Here is a 17,330-nt window from a genome sequence, read left to right on the forward strand (position 1 = left end):
TTCTGTCACCCACACTATATATCAAAGACTATAGATAATAAAGTAATTGTATGTGCTTTGATTGTTCCTAATGAAAATGTTTTATAAATGGAATAAGTCAGGCAGCCAGTCTAATGCTATTAATTTAGCAATAAAAAGAAGTATTCTTGCCCCCTTAATGCCTGATCAAAATGTTCTGCTTACCAAATAAAAGAAGAGATATGTATAATACATACCTGTGAGACCAAATTTACCTTTAAAAATGTTTGCCATGTTATCTTGACTGAGAAAGAGTAGTTGGTGAAGTATGTAATAAAGAATGACTTCCTCTCAGCCATCAGAAAGTACAGCACAATAGTCAAATATACAGAGGTTGGGAATTTAACTCCTGATGAATTTCTTAAGTTCAACTTAAATTTCCAAAGATGTCATTTTCATACATTTTTGTTCTTTCTCCTTTTAACAGACCACAGGACTTAAATGAAGAGTGAAAATCAAACTGTGAATCTGGAATTTTATTTCCAACCATTCACAACCATCCCAGAGATGAAATGGCTGATCTTCTGGACTTTTCTGATTCTCTACTTACTCAGCCTACTTGGGAATGTGTCCGTTGCTTTCATCATTTACACTGTAAGCTCTCTCCATACCCCAATGTATTTTTTCTTGGCTAATCTGGCATTTCTGGAGATTGCTTACTCTTGTACCATTGCCCCCTTAACTTTGGCTAATCTTGCTTCAGTGAGAAAGATCTCCATTTCTTTGGGTGGGTGTGGCACCCAGATGTTTTGGTTTACTGTGCTGGGGGGCTCAGATTGCCTCTTGCTGGCTATCATGGCTTATGATCGATGCGTGGCAATTTGCCGCCCACTAAGCTACCCTCTCATTATGACCTGGAGAATGTGTATGAGTCTTGTAGTTGGGATAGTGGCCATGTCTGGGACCTGTACTTTAGTGTGGGGTCTCCTCATCCTGACTCTGACTTTCTGTGGCAATGATATGTCAATCAGAAATTTTTACTGTGATTATCCTGCTCTAATGAAAGCGGCATGTGGAGACACTCACGGCCAGCAACTTGGCCTTTATATTGCAAGTACTATTTTCTTGGCTGTCCCCTTCACACTAATCTTCATGTCCTATGTCATCATCATAATGGCCGTCCTACGCATCCCTTCTGCCTTGGGGCGTCAACGAGCATTCTCTACTTGTTCCTCCCATATAATGGTTGTCCTTATACAGTATAGCTGTGGCAGTTTAATATACCTGTGCCCTGCTTCCTGCTTGTCAGCCACCCAAGTTCGGGTGGTGTCTGTCTTCTACACTTTCATCACCCCTGTATTAAACCCCCTGATTTACAGCATGAGGAGCAAAGAGTTAAAAGAGGCAATGAACAGGTCCTTCAGAAGAATAATGCTGCCTGAGAAGAAATGAGACACTTTTGTCGATAAGGTAGAAAAGGCGCACTAACTATACTTACAATATGTTGGGATCAAGAAGACAAGAAATTGATGGATGGGTAGACTATCTGCATGCTTAAAACTTCTCTATGTTATCATAATCCCTGCAGAGCCAAATATCTGAAGTTCTTTCCAACTCCTTTATTTATTGGCAGTAGACATAGAAGATGCCCATGCTCTAAGACAGGCATCCTCAAACTATGGCCCATGGGCCAGATACGGCCCGCCAATGCAAAGTATCCGGCCCTCAGCATGGTGTGATTAAACCCCGTCCCTTGCCATGGACCTTATTTTCCAGCCAGCCAGCTGGAAGGCCAGCTGAGGGACAACTGAGGAGTGATCTCGCTGGTGCCTGCCTTGAAAAGCAGCTCTTGGCTTGTAAAGTCCTGCTTTAAATTAAAAGTCTTTGAAAACAATTTAAACAGGAGCTTAGGAAGGAGAAAGGCAAAAAAATGGACTGTTAAATTGGCCACGCCCACCCAGTCACATGACCACCTAGTCACACCCATCCAATCACATGACCACCTAGGGCCCCCCCCCCAGCCAGTTTTCCCCCAACAGTCTGAGGGACTGTGAATCGGCCCCCTATTTAAAACATTTGAGGACCCCTGCTCTAAGATAACCCTCTTATGAGCAAGAAGGAGGGGGCCTAGAATGGAGAAATCAGCAACATTCTGATCTGCTGCCCAATTGCTTCTTCCATTGGGATGCTGTGGTTAGCAGTTTCAGGATTTTTTTTCTCTACAGCTAAATCAAGATTTGAATTCAATCAACCCCCCACCCTTTTTGTTCCTTTCCTTTCCTTTTTTGCTGACACTCAGACCCACCAAATTTGGTCTTGTTCTGTTCCTTTTTCAGAGAGTTTTTCTGCTGGTGGAAGGAGAGAAAAAGTTTTCTTATGTAATTTTCCCCCCCACATTTAATCACATAAATAAAATGTCTTTTGTCTATTGTATATGTTGTATAATTGTGCTACCTGCCACCTCCCTAGACCTGAAACATGGATATTTTTGTCTGTGAGGCAAGCAAACATTATTCTGCTAGGATACCCCTCTTGGGAACCACCTCCATGCATAGCATTTGTGCAGCTCCCAAATCAGCTCATGTGATTCCACCCACTGTCACTTCTGTTTTCAGCATTTGAAACCATTTATTGTCCATCTTAGCTGAGGTGCATCTGGCGTCTTGCAGCTGGTCTTCCATTCCAATTGTGGTGGTCTGGGAATCTTGGGAGCAGCTAATGCTTCCTTGTTTTGTGGGAGTAGCGGTTGTTTTGTTTTGCCTTTTTGCTTCAGAGCTCTCAGTGGGTATTTCCCACCTTATGTTTGGTATTCAGTTAATAAAAGATAAAACAATTTAAAACTCCTTGTCTTTCTTGAACCAGAAAATGGTTCATGGGCAAAAGCCAGAAGCTTCTATAGATCTTATACAGCATACTGACCAAAGGCAGTGTCATGGCCCCGGCGGAGCCTGAGTCTGAGGAGGATGAGATGGAGCTAGGGCCGATGGAGGAACGATTGGAGGAGCAGGACAAAGCAGTCCCAGCAGACCTGGGACAGGTCGCCGGCGAGGGAAAGGGGCGACAGGAGGACCAGGTGAAGGGGGAGGACAGGGCAGGCAGCGGAAGAATAGGAGTGACAGAGTTCCGTTGATGAGCAATTACCTTCCTTCCCTATCCCTGAGCACGGAGAATGGAGAGGTGGCAGGATCAGCGCAGAGCCAATGATTAGGGAGGAGGGCACCCCGCCATCTTCACAAGGCTCACCTGGGGAATGAGATTTAAAGAGACACTGTTGGGAGGGGTGTTTGTCAGAAACAAGTGTTGCTTTTTCCAGTCTCACATGCTGTTACCCATGTCTGGATACTTCGCTGTGCTTGTATTGTTTGCCTTGCTGGCCTGCTCAGGTTATGTGCACGGTTATTCTCTGGGTGGGCCTGCAGTCCCAGTGAACTCTTCCTGTGACATGGTTTCTGTGGAACCAAATTCATGGAACTGTGGCTGCTTTAAGAACTGTGCAGCTCCTCTGGACTAATAGCAGCCAGGAACAATTGAGGTTCGTGTTTAGCGCTTTGTTCCTGGACTTGCAGTAAATGGTTGGACTTTTGGGGAAAAGTTGGAACAATAAAGGGGAATTAAGCATTCTGGCTGAGTTATTTCAGTGGCCAGCCCCGGGTCATCACATTATGTTCCCAACCTCACAAACCAACTTGTTTCCCCTTACATGCTTGGAGAAAATGGAGTAGCTTCACGCAGACAACAAACATTTATCTCAGCAAGTTGCCATCCTTTCTGTGCAACTTGCACAGCTGCAAGCTGCCTGGCGACGTTGCAAATTCCCTGTAGCTGTTTCAGACACGTTCGATGGCTCACTGGCTTAATGATCAGTGTTTTTTGAGCAGTGCCAGCTGTACATGAGACTATGGCCTGAGGATTTCCCCACTGACCAGGACAAGGTTGGGTTTTTGATTAGCCTTTTGACCAAGTTAGCGGCTTGCTGGGCAATTCCCCAGCAAATCCAGCCCAATCTGCTATTGGACGACTATGCTGAGTTTTGCCATCAGCTATGGTCCACCAGCTAAGATCCAGACAGCGAACCGGTATCTGAGAGAGTTGCGGCAGAGATGAGGACCACACACAGATTATATTAATGAATTTCAGGTGGTCAGCTAGGACCTTCAGTGGAGTGAGACTGCTCTAATATATCAGTTCGAGGAAGGCCTCTCCTTAGAATTGCTGGATGGGCTGGTGCACACAGATTCCCCCCCCCATACACACACTTCAGGACCTGATGCACTTATGCCTACGCATTGATGCGTGGCTCCAGCAGTGACGACAGATGGAGGCCTTGCCCACACCCACCAAGGCAGCGCCGGCACTGCACTGCTACCACCACTGGAAGAGCCTATGTAGTTGGAAGCTGCCAAACCATGCCTGACCCAGGCCAAGAAAGATGAATGGTCCTGCAAAGGCCTTTGTTTGCATTGAGGCGGCAGGGTGATATAGTGGCCATGTGCTCCACAAAGGTGGCCAAACTGGTGACGGGATTGATGGCAGGAAATGGGCAGGGCCCGGCCAAGAGGCCACCACCGGGCTGGCCATCCAAACAGCAGGCTGAGGCAAGGGGGAAGAACAAGATGCAAATTGCTGGACACGCTAACTCTGTCCCACTGTCAGTTTTGGCTTGCTGTTGGAGAGCAGGTTACAATTGCTCATCTTCTTCTCGGCCCCTTGCAGGTCTTGTACTTGGCCTGTGTGTGGAGAGTGTTCCCGTTGTGCACCTGACTGCAGTGGCTCACAGATGTGCCGAGGTGCATCGGGTGCATGAGAGGGGTGCTTTGCCAGCAGGCCCAGCAGGAAGCAAAGAGGGGTGTGGCCGTTCCCTGCCTGCTACCAGTCCCAACATGCAGCACCCAGCTGGGCTTCCCCAAAGCATGGAGTTTGGTGGGTTAGGAAGCAGTGACCATCCCAAGGCTGGAGAAAGAGAACCTTTGAGCCTTATGCATTAGTTTGGGCAGCGACCTGCGCAGAGGGAAGCTCTCTACCCCTGAGCTGCCCTGCCACTTACCGGGCACTGCGCTCCCCTTCTGGAAAAGCTGGCTGAGCAGGGAATTTAGCTGCAACCCTCAGCTCGGAACAGAGATGTGTCAGGGAGCTTCAAGACAGAAAGCTGGCTTCAGTCCAAGGAAGGGATCACAGCCTCAGGGGCTCCATGTGAAGCAGCTGCGTCATTCGGGCAGTGTCCTAAAAGTGCTCTGGATCTGGATCTCTGGAAGAGATAAGGAGATATAGCAGCAAATATCCTTGAGTCTGACCTCCTTTAAAGTCCTGGCCTCTGCAGCGAATTAATCACCAACAGGCTCAAATTTAGCACAATAATAAAAATTCCATCTTTAAAAAGTTGTAGCTTGAAGAATACTGAGAAGGATATCCATGAACTTTAATAAGCATATAGTAATACTAGACTTATGCAAGTAAATAAACACATTAATATAACCCACCATAAGATCAAACATCTTTATGCCACCAGCACTTTCCAAATCTTACTCTTTGCTACCGCTCATGCCTTTTCAATCAGAATTCCATCAAACATGATAATCCCTCTGTAGTTTTTGCATTCACTCTTCTTTGCTTTGTGTAACAAAACAATGGCAGCATTATTCCATTCCACAGGCACAGATGTATTCTTCACACATTAGACAAGTCTTCTCATGTTTATGCTGGTCTATGACTGTGACAAAGATTTCCCTCAATTCCATTTGAACATTCTAGTGCCTATTATTATTTTCTTTTCCCCATTTTTTTCTGAACATCGATAGCATTTCTTTAAATTCCTCTCTTTGACCTATCACTCTCATCCAGATCTCTGTATCACTTCCTGAATTCCATCACTTCAGCTGCATCCCAAATCATTTCACCATTTTTATTTTTTATTCTATTCTCCTTGCTTATGGCTCCTTGTTTAGCTCATGTCACCACTTCCAAAACAATTCTACATTTTTATCTCTGACTTTTAATTTAACAAACACAGTATCTGACCAAAAGTACAAAAAATAAAGCAGTAAGTGAAACAAAATCAAGAGAAAATAATAGAAAATGGTACTGTACTTATCTTGGGAATATGACATTCTTAATGTACATATAGTACAACAACAAATAATCAGCATTTAAAATATTTATCCACCATGACATTTCTGCTAGGGGAAGTAATTTTATGAGCAGAAAAAGCCCCTTAATAATGGAACTATATTTGGAGCAATTGTACCCAACCAAGGATGTTGTAGATATATGGAAGGGAAGGGAAGGAAAAAACTAGTGAAAATAGATGAATTGTTGGTTGAGGGAAGATAGTTAGTTGAAGGTTGATATTGTAATTCAGTAGAATAAATGTATTAAAGGAACAGATTGGGGTAAAAATAGAAGCAAATATATGTATCACAGGGGTGAACTGTGGAGTTCTTCATGCTCTCTGAGCTTGGTTGTTTCCTTGCATATATTTTGTTACCAGACTAGGTAGCATTATCAGTGCTATGTTGGAAGAAATATCCATCCGGTTCAGTTCCAAACTGGGAGAAAGACACTGGAAACATAGATGCTGATTGGAAAGATGGTTTAATGATGAAGCAGAAGCACATGGGTGATTCTGGGCAGCTGACCACATGGAGTTGAGAGTGGGGGGTACTTACTACCTTCTCTTGGGCTTTGCACTGCAACTTCCTATTCCTGTGCAAGAACATGTATTCTATTGGCTGTTGTTAGACTCCCATGAGGCCATGTACAAATCCTAGGACTGTGATGGCAAACCTATGGCATGTTTGCCGGAAGTGGTTACATAGAGCCATATCTCTGGGGACACCAGCCATCGCCGATTGCTCTTCTGGGTTCTGGTGCGCCGGCCAGCTGGTCTTCGCCTGTGCAGGAACACTGGAAACTGGAAGACCAGGTGAACAGTGTGCATGTACACTGTGGTATGTGGGCCATAGGTTCGCCATCATGGCTCTGGACATTCATTTTAATAAGACTTTTAGAAACCTGCAGTTGGAAGTTCTTCATCTCTCCTTACCCTGAAAACCCAATTTCATTTGGAATTTAATCCCAAATTGATTGCCCTTTTAGCATTTCTCTTGACACTTCTCTAAAATGCACCCCCAAGAAACCACATCTCTCTCTCACACACACACACACACACACACACACACACACACACACACACACATACACACTTGCTCAATTTAAGCAAATTCCCTTGTTTTGGAGACTTTAGAATCAGAAGGTACCTTGGAGGTCAATAGTGAAAAAAGTAAGGTTCTACATTTAGGCAAGAAAAACAAAATGCACAGGTACCGGATATGTGGTACCTTGCTCAATAGTAATAACTGTGAGAGGGATCTTGGAGTCCTAGTGGACAACCATTTAAATATGAACCAGAAGTGTGCAGCAGCTGCCAAAAAAGCCAACACAGTTCTAGGCTGCATAAACAGAGGGATAGAATCAAGAACACGTGAAGTGTTAATACCACTTTATAATGCCTTGGTAAGGCCACACTTGGAATATTGCATTCAGTTTTGGTCGCCACACTGTAAAAAAGATGTGGAGACTCTAGAAAGAGTGCAGAGAAGAGCAACAAGGATGATTAGGGGACTGCAGGCTGAAACATATGAAGAACAGTTGCACAAATTGAATATATCCAGTCTAGTGAAAAGAAGGACTAGGGGTGACATAATAGCAGTCTTCCAATATTTGAGGGGTGCCACAAAAAAGAGGGGGTCAACTTATTCTCCAAAGCATCAGAAGACAAGACAAGAAACAATGGAGACGACTTCCGGTATCCGGTGGCAACGGACGTCTGGAAGGCTTCTCCTGCCTCCAGTGTCCGAATCCGGCCGCCGCCGAGGCCCTTAGGGGCCAGGTGTTCCGAAAAGGACACCTGCCGCACGGACGGCTCGCCAGGGGTCTCCCAGCCGATATACAGGACTGGGGGGACCGATGCTGGCGCGTCCTAGGCTCGGCGGGGTTCGGAGGCCACAGGCCGCGGCCATTATTTTGGTCGTCGCCTGGGCCGCTGTGCTCGGTGACACCGGGGCTTTGGATTTATAATTGCAGCAGCCTGGTGGTGAACAGGGAACGGAGAAGAATTGAGGAATAAAGAAGGGAAGGGGATATTGGCAAATGTGAGTGGAGTACTCCGGAGTGCGGGGGGGTTTTTTCTCCCCTGCGACTGGAAGGAGTACGAATCACTTTGGAGAGAGGAGAACTTAAAATAACAAGATTACCGGTTTTGTGGAGCTCTGGAGAAAGAGGTGATGGAGAAATTTAGGAGGGAGGGTTTGAGGCCCCCCCTCCCTCTGGGGAACAATGGTGGCGTCCAGCTTCCGCCTTCACTATGAGAATCTTGATGACATCACTTCCCTTCGGCTTCCTGGTTGACTAACTGTACTCTGGACTCGTTGCTCCTGTGAGTGCCCCCTGGTGGATCCGGAGGAAATTATAAGGATACTGTGCTTGCCTGAGGATTTTAAAAATTTTTTTTTTAAATGGCAAAAGGTCAGAGACCAACTGCTGGAGAAATGGAGAGAATTCTGGAAAAGTTATCTAATATGGACAAGAAACTGGATGAAATAAGAGCAGAAATTGTGACTATCCAAAAGGATTTAAAGGATACTCAACAAGTCTCAGCAGAAAATAAGCAGAAAGTGGAAGGTCTGGAGGGTGAGATGCGGGCAGTGCAGAAAAGAGGGGAGACGACAAGCAATGCTGTGCTTGGACTACAGATGGATAAAATGTCTTATTTCCTTAGGTTTCAAAATTTGGAAGAAGTGGACCAAGAAGACTTGAGAGATGTTGTGACTAAACTGTTGGGAGAATTTCTTGGGAGAGGTGTTGATTTTATGAATTGGGATGTGGATCGAGTTTATAGAGTTAATTCACAATATGCACGCATGCAGTTCCTAGAGAGGTTCATGTCAAATTTGTGAAAAGAGAGACGAGAGATGAAATTCTTAGAAAACATAGGAGTGGGGCACTGACTTATAGGGGCAGGGAGATAGCCATTCTGAGGCAGATTCCCAGACAGGTACGTGAAATGAGAAAGAAATATTATTTTTTATCAAGCAAATTGTACCAGAAGGAGTGGGCTTCAGATGGCTGATGCCAGAGGGATTGATGATTTTCCGGGAGGGCATTACGAAAAAATTAGTACAATTATGGAGGCTGCGCCTACGTGGAGGAACACAAAGCCCTCCTGGATTTAGATGACCCAGGAATTGAAGAAGGGAGGTTATAGACCATGGGCGGAGGCGGCTGCCGCTGTTGCGGCCCTGGAGTTGGGTCAGGCTGAACCCAGAGTTCTGAGATCCAAAACTAGGAAGTGACAAAGATATTTGGTATTGTGTTGGTTTTCCTTATTCTCTTTCGTATGATATTCTGATTATTCTTGACCCTTCCTTATTGTGTAAGATTGAAACTTAGCTACTTCGTATCACCTGCTTGCCATATGGCTGTTGTATGTGTTTAAAATTTTGAGTAAAATTCTTATCATGTATAAGAAAAATGAAAATTTACCATACCTGATATGTATTTGCATTAATTTTTTTTGACCAATAAAAACTTTTTATAACAAGAAAAAAAAAAAGACAAGAAACAATGGACCAAAACTGATCAAGGAGAGAACCAACCTAGAAATAAGGAGAAATTTCCTGAGATTGAGAACAATTAATCAGTGGAACAACTTGCCGCCAGAAGTTGTGAATGTTCCAAGACTGGAAGTTTTTAAGAAGATGTTGGATAACCATTTGTCTGAAGTGGTGCAGGGATTCCTGCCTAAGCAGGGAATTGGGCTAGAAGACATCCAAGGTCCCTTCCAACTCTGCTATTCTATTCTATTCTTAACCTTCTGCTCAAAGCAGAAGACCTCATACATACAAGTTCGCAGACATCCCAGAACTGCAGGCAGCCTTCCCCACCACACACTTCCTCCTCCCACTACCCCATGTAAGGCGGGAGGCCCGAGAGCAAGTGCCTGGTCTGGGCACACAGCCCTCCATGACGGAGCCCTTCAAAGCAAGAACTTACTGATCCATCCCAAAGATGAGCTCCAGAGTGGCAGCGGCAGCAGCAGGAGAGTGTTCTGACCTAGGCTCCCTTAAAATGCAGGAAGCAGAGTCTTGGTCCCGGCAAAATGCCTTTTATTTTCACGACTGTGAATTGCTTTCATTCACAGTCAGCAAGGCCTGGCAAACAGTCTTTCACAGGAATATTTATCAACACAGACCTTATGTCGCTTGGAAAGCTGCCAGGTAACTAGTTTCCAAATGCAGTGCAAGGCAAAACTTGGCAGAGTCTCTGAGAGTCATGGAGAGATCTTCCCACTGTTGAAATGACTGAACAAACAAATTGTTTCCTGCAAAAGCCCACTCCCCATTCACGCCTGTTTTGTTTCCTATGGGAGAGGCGGGTGGGTGAGCAGGGTGAGCGGCGAGCAGGCGGGTGGTGGTATTTGCAGGTTCTCCAAACTGCTCAAAATTTCCGCTACCCATTTGTCCAAACTGGCTCAATACCGCCTCTAGTATAATGGGATGTAAGAATAATACTGTCAGGTTACGGAAGGTCAGAATGAAACCCCACCACACACAGTCCTGGTTTGTAGAGTTTTATCTCCCGCTCCGGCACAAACTGACCATCAATGAAAGCAAAGCAAAGAAATGAAATCTAGTCAGGGCTAACTGCCCAGTGCTCCCCATCACCTTTTATATGTTTCCCGCCCCCCCGCCCTATCACACGTGCATGCCTGACCCCAGGTGACCCCGGAACAGTCCTGTGTGCAGGTGGCTGCTTCCCAGGTGGCCCTGCCACTGTGGCCACCTCTCAGTTGTTTCTGCTGCCATTGCCACTATTGCCGCATCTCAGCTATTGCTGGAACGGCTTCAGTGTCTTGTTCCAGCTGGAGCAGCTTCCTCTCCATAGTTTCACCACCCATGCCTTTGCAGAAATGGAGCTCAAGTCAATAGCAGTTTCTGAAAGCATTGCATAGCTTTAACAGTTTCTCAGGTCAAATTGGAGTCAGTATGTCTCAATACTTCAAGATAGATCAGACTAGAAAATCAACGTTATATATGTTAATACATTTATTATAAGATTACAGTAGCAGAACTTTCTAGGTCTGAATATGCTTGGCTCTTTATCTCTGTTAGGACTAGGGAATATCAATTCTAAGATGCTTTTTCAAATTACATCTTTGCTTGGACCCAAATTGGCAGTAGAGAGTTTCCATTTGCTTTGCTGTCATCTTACATCTGCCATGTTTGCCCACCGCCCACTTCTATCTGCTGTATCAGGTAAAAAGTGTTTGGTTCCTATGGGATGTTTACAAACTGATCCATCCGCTCTGCTGATGGTGTGGCTCAACAGAGGCAGGGGGGCGGGGCCAGGGATTTTTGCTACCGGTCCTCTGAACCAGCTGCCGCCATCGCTACCGGATCGTGCGAGCCGGTCCAAACCGGGAGCATTTCACCCCTGGGTTATGTCCATGGTTGGCTGGGGAATTCTGAGAGTTAAAGTCCACAAGTCATAAATTTGCTAAGATTGGAGACCTCTGGTCTAAGACTTCTGTGACTAGAAGTAGGGAGATCTGTTGGGAATTAGGTAAGGGCAAATCTTCAGCAAGGTGTCCCTAGATATGGAATTAATGATTCCTTGTGAGAATGATCTGAGCCTATCCCTCAAGCGGATATTTTTGTAATATCCTGAAAAGTGTAAGAGTCATAAGTGCTTTGAGAGAGCAGCAAAATTGGATAATGTAACTGATTAAAAGTTTAGCACATGTAGCAACAATATCCATAAAACAGCCTTTCACTTCAGCACAAAGAAGAGCCATTGATATGTTTCTGGTGCTGATCAGTGAGAAATATTAATTCAGATTTCTTCCAGGGTCTTGCACAGTTTCTAAAGACACCATTGCTGAAAATCTTTAAAACTTTGGTAAAAAGACAGTATTAGTCAAATGTTTTTTTTTAAATAATGAGGTACCAAAATATCACTCCAGCTTTATTTAATTCTACTTAGATATTTCAAAATATTTTATCTTTCAGAGAAAGAAAAACTGGTTGAAACATGATAGAGGTTGCTGGTTGCTAATGGAACTATTAGTTTAAGGACACATCTGTGTTGCTTCTGTGTGGGAAAAGCATCTGACTTTAATAGAATTATCAAAGCTACAAATCAGGTCCTCAGCCTTGGAAAAGACCTTAGCAATTAGAAATTCTATCCAAATTCTTTATGAGTAAGAGCCTTAAATGTGCACTTCACCGATCCTGGCTAACCAGTTTTATATGTATGAATCTCTTTCTGACACATTTATACTCTCCAAATGAAGTTGAGAGGCAGCACAAAAATGGTAAGGATTTATATCTTTATATCTGTTTTTCCATTATATGAAAAAAAAATTAAATGAACTTTCCACCAACACCTTAACATGCAGAATGTCTGAAGACTGTATAGCAATATGTTGGCAACTGCCAGTAGTGTGGATGTGAGAAGAGTAGGTGGATGCAGCAAAGGTCAAATATTGCTAAATCTTGTGATAAATTATATAACAGGGCTTCCTACTCGGTGTGATCATTATTTGTAAAAAATGAAAGCTTAACATTGTGGAGGGAAAAAATCTACTTTATAGGTAAGTCAAAAATCTTTTGGGAGAACAAATTAGGCTTCATGTAATAGAGACAACTTTGATTTATCTCAAAATGTAGTCAATGCATACATTATGTACTTTATTGCATTACATGCCATTAATTTATTAAAACTAATTTATTAAAACTATAAAGAAGGTAAATGTGTTTTAGCTCCATGAGTTTTGAATGAAAATTCCTTATTCTAATAAATTACAATGTCTTAACTTTTTGGATTGATTTAATAAAAACAACGAAGTAAGGTTTTGTTGTATTTAAATCAAGTAATACAATATGAATTTTAAGAAAAAATGTTTGGGATATCTGAAGTAATGTTTATTCAAAGCTAGTCATGGATCTTTTGTAGCTGGAAGTGTAATTTGGAATAGGACCAGTCATATCATTTTATTTTATTCAACTTTTCTTCCTTTTGATTTCAAATTCACATATTGTCATTATGATGCTAAATAATAGTGACTGCTCATAATTAAACATGAATGTACTGTCTAACTCTAAGAGCAATTCTGTGCTGCAACTTAAGCTGCTTGTTTCCTTGGCTACTCCTGGCTGTTTCTTAAACCAACTTAGAAATTCCAGTCTAGATTACAAGGTGTCGGCAATGGGTCCAAGTTGGGGCTCAGTCTAGACTATAACCACCAGTAATGTTTTCCATCCATGGAGAATATGTGAATTAGTTTATCAATGCCTGTCTTCTCTTTTAGGGATTGCTCCTTTCTCATTGATCCCTGTACCTCTCCTTTCGTTTCCCAGATATTAGCAAACGTGGATGCCTTCATCCCCTCCATTTTCCCATTATTTTCTTTGAAATATAGTCTCTTCCTTTCTTCTCCCAACTTCTTCTCCCAACAATAATCAAAGTCAACAAAATGTCCTTTTTAAACTCCTCTGTAGAATCATAGAAACATTGTACCCAGGGAAAACAGAGAGTGTAGTTGAAGAATACACTAGGAAAATGAAGGTGCAGGATTAATTATGTATGAAAGGGATGAAAAGGATGGCAATAAATATTTATTAGCATCTCCTGGTTGCTGTTGGAAAATATAACAATACAAATAAAGATAAATAAAGTAAAATAAAAGTAGAAATATGTAGGTTGGAAATAGTTGCATGTTACATTTCTGTGATTGGTGATAATGGAACAACCATGGATGAGTTTTGAGATAATCTGAGCATTATTCCAAATGAATGAGATCCAAGGTGAAGAATTATTTTTTAGATAGTAGTAATTGATGGCAGGATTATGACATTGTGCATTTTGAATGCAAGCATGAATGAAAATGGTGATAATAAAATAAGGATTTCCTTAAGAAAAAATATGTTTCAGACGCATGCTTCACTTATTAGCTTATTTATACTTAACTTATAAAAAGGAATGAATCAAGAAACATGATTAACATAATTGCTTACAGTGAAAGATTACGATTATTAATGAATTCAGAGTGATCAGAGTTCCAAACAGGAGTCTTGGGAAAAAATAAACATGGAAGAGAAATAAATAAATAAAAGTAATAAAATGAAAGTAGACTGAGTGCAGGAAGAGAAACAATGGCTCCTGTATGAAATATTATTAGAATACAAGTTATTTCCCCAAAAGAATCAATGGAAAACAAAAGAAAAAAGCTGCCTTTATCTCATGTCCTTAATTTCTTTTGCTTATTTTTTTTTACTGTTTTTGTGCTTTACACTATATTGCTTTATCTCAAAGGAAGTAATGTGATGCATATATATATATTTTAAAAATCATACATAATGTATTAGATTCTGAATACTGTGTATAGTTTTAGTTTTGTTAATTTAGTGTCACAATTATTTAGTCCTTGTAATTTACTGAAAGTCTGACCTGCTGAATTTTCTATTTTATTTTATGCAGATTTTAAAAAGGAAGTAATGAAGTAAAATAAAAGTAACTATTTTATATCGCCGGAAGGAAACAAATTTTCAACCTTCAGTTCAAGTAACAGGACTGACTGTGGTAATAAACTACAATCCAACAGGGTATGATTTAGTACTGTATGTGGAAAATGCATTACAGAACAGAAGAGCAGCTTGTTCCAGACATTATTTATATAGTAAAGGTTCCACCAGTTTCAAAGAAACATACACTTCTAAGAGAGTCTGCATTTTAAGTAAAGTGAGAAGAAAAAGGTACAGAAGTAGAACAGATTTGGAAAAGAAGCAGCCTGGTTACATTTAAAACACAAAACATTGCCACAAACAGAAAAAGAAAAATGAGACAAGACAGTCAAATTAATAATGTTCAGTTCCTGGATTTACAGCAATTTGCCAAAGCTACTGTCACTATGGCTTTGCCATGTAATTATTGTACATGATATTGACTTCTCGCCGGGGAGGGGAGTAGATTCTGCCCTCCATTGGCAGCTAGGAGTTGATCCACCCTGTTGAAAAATACAAAGAACTGCATCTTTGTGATTTGTTTTCTTCATTTCTGTCTCGCACCAAATCATACTGTGCAATGTACATGGAAAATGAAAATGACACCAGACTGACCTATTTCTACTTTCATCCCTTTTCAACCATCCCAGAGGTGCGTTTGTTGATTTTTGTTTTTTTCCTAGCTTTGTTCCTGCTCAGTCTTTGGGTGAATTCTGCTGTTTTACTCAGTGTGTACAATGAACGCTCCCTCCACACACCCATGTATTTTTTCTTGTCGAACTTGGCCACGCTGGAAATGGTCTATTCCTTTGTCCTTGCTCCCCTTACCCTGGCCAACCTCATCTCTACAAAGAAACCCTCCATCACCTTGGCCGGGTGTGGCACCCAGATGTTTTTCTTTATTCTCTTGGGAAGCAGTGACTGTGTCTTGCTATCCGTCATGGCTTATGACCGCTATGTGGCCATCTGCCACCCTCTGCGCTATTCAACCATTATGAGCTGGAAGGTGTGCACTGCCCTTGTAGCTGGGACCTTCACCATGTGCTGCTTGTTTGGCATGCAGATCAGTATCTTGATATTACGCCTCCCATTCTGTGGCAACCATGAGATCGATCACTTTTTCTGTGACTTCCCGGCTGTCTTAAAACTAGCCTGTGGGGATATTCATGCTCATGAAACCACATTCATCCTCATCTGTGCCGTTGTCCTGGCTATTCCATTTCTCTTAGTCACAGTCTCTTACGTTTTCATTGTGATGGCCATCTTGCGAATTAGCACCAATTCCGGTCGGCAACGGGCTTTCTCTACTTGTTCCTCTCATTTGATGGTTGTCATTATGCAGTACAGCTGCGGCAGCTTAATTTACCTGCAGCCTGGCTCCAGTTTCTCAGCAGAGGAAAATCAGGTGGTGTCTATATTCTATACCTTTGGCACCCCTGTGTTAAACCCCCTGATCTATACCATGCGGAACAGGGAGTTAAAAGAGGCACTGACCAAAATCCTGAGAAAGAATCTGTTGTGCAAATGAAGGGTGTAGTAATCCCAACTAGCACCACCGTGTGGTAGAAACACGATGCAAAACAACACAGTGTATAGGACTGAAAGATTTATTCAAGGTTTATACAGATAATATTTCCACTGATTGCTCACAAACATCTGAACTTATTGATCAAAATGGAATTTTAGTTTCTTCAAGGAGCAGCAAGAAATGTTGCTTATTCAGACTGATGGGTCTTCTGTGGAGCTTGTTTTATATGTAGAAGTCAACATTTTATTTACAGGTGGCAGTTGGATAAGGATGCCAAAATGTTACTACTTGCAGTGGATATTAACTGTCTTTTCTCGTCTTGTTATCAAATTCTGAAGAAAATTCTAAAATGGGTTGGAGACCGAAAACATATGCTTGTAAAGCAGCTGTCTAAAAACTAAACAAATAATAGGGCCTACTGAGATTCAGTATGTAGATTTGTTAACTGTAAAAAAGAAAATTAAAAAGTTCAATTGCTGCTAAAATTAATGTTTTTAACTGTATGTATTATGTTGTTTTTTATGAGATTTAGTACCAGTGTATAATTTTAAGCATTATATCATGGGTGAAATTCAAATTTTTTCCCTACCGATTCTGTCAGCGTGACTTGATGGGCATGGCTTGGGGGGGGGTGTCATGTGACTGGGTGGGCATGGCCAATTTGGCATCACTCACATTGAGGGGCGCCTCATCCGGCCCCTCTCTTCCCAACCACTCCTTGTCGCGAATGGCAGGAAAATGGGGCAGGGAATTTTCCTGCCTACCGTCCTTCCCTCAGTCTGTCCTGAGCTTCAGAAATGGATGACAGGCAGGAAAATCCCCCTCCCCATTTTCCTGCCATTCGCAAAAAAAGCTCCATTCCAAACCTTCAGCTTTGCAAACACGGGATACGCTGAAGGCTCAGAATGCCTCTGCTTCAGCAAAGAATGACTTTCACCCGTCTCTTTCTGGGCGCAGCGCTTCTGCCTATTGGGCCACTTCCCGAAGCTGGCAGCTCTGCAGCCAGCCACTTTGCTTTTTACCCTCTTTTTCCTCATGGGAGGCTTGCGTGGTGGCATCAGCAGAAGGTGGAGGCAGAGGCACGGGGGAGGCAGAGGCAATCCCAAGGCACCAGCCCAGGGATGAAATACTACAGGTTCGGACCAGTAGCAAAAATCCCTGCAGCCCGCCCCCCACCCCATGCCCAGCTGAGCCGCGCAATCAACAGAGTTTTTTTTTTACTTTTAAAAGCATTTTTTTCTTCGCCGAAGAGGCTATAGAAAAAATGCTTCTAAAGGTTCTGGCGATCC

The 17,330-nt window shown here is 42.7% G+C and overlaps 2 protein-coding genes across 2 annotated transcripts; both read left to right on the forward strand.

Moving 5' to 3' along the window:
* Positions 1–459: 459 nt before the first annotated feature.
* On the forward strand, positions 460–1,410 carry LOC131185105 (olfactory receptor 10V1-like). Its single transcript, XM_058157274.1, has one exon. It carries the CDS (start codon positions 460–462, stop codon positions 1,408–1,410), a length of 951 nt encoding a protein of 316 aa, XP_058013257.1.
* A 13,689-nt stretch (positions 1,411–15,099) lies between these two features.
* LOC131185155 (olfactory receptor 10V1-like) lies at positions 15,100–16,041 on the forward strand. The gene has a single exon (XM_058157414.1). The coding sequence runs from the start codon at positions 15,100–15,102 to the stop codon at positions 16,039–16,041; it is 942 nt and encodes a 313-aa protein (XP_058013397.1).
* The last annotated feature ends 1,289 nt before the right edge of the window (positions 16,042–17,330 follow it).

Source organism: Ahaetulla prasina, chromosome 1 (genome assembly GCF_028640845.1).
Source record: "Ahaetulla prasina isolate Xishuangbanna chromosome 1, ASM2864084v1, whole genome shotgun sequence".
NCBI classification, from domain to species: Eukaryota; Metazoa; Chordata; class Lepidosauria; order Squamata; family Colubridae; genus Ahaetulla; species Ahaetulla prasina.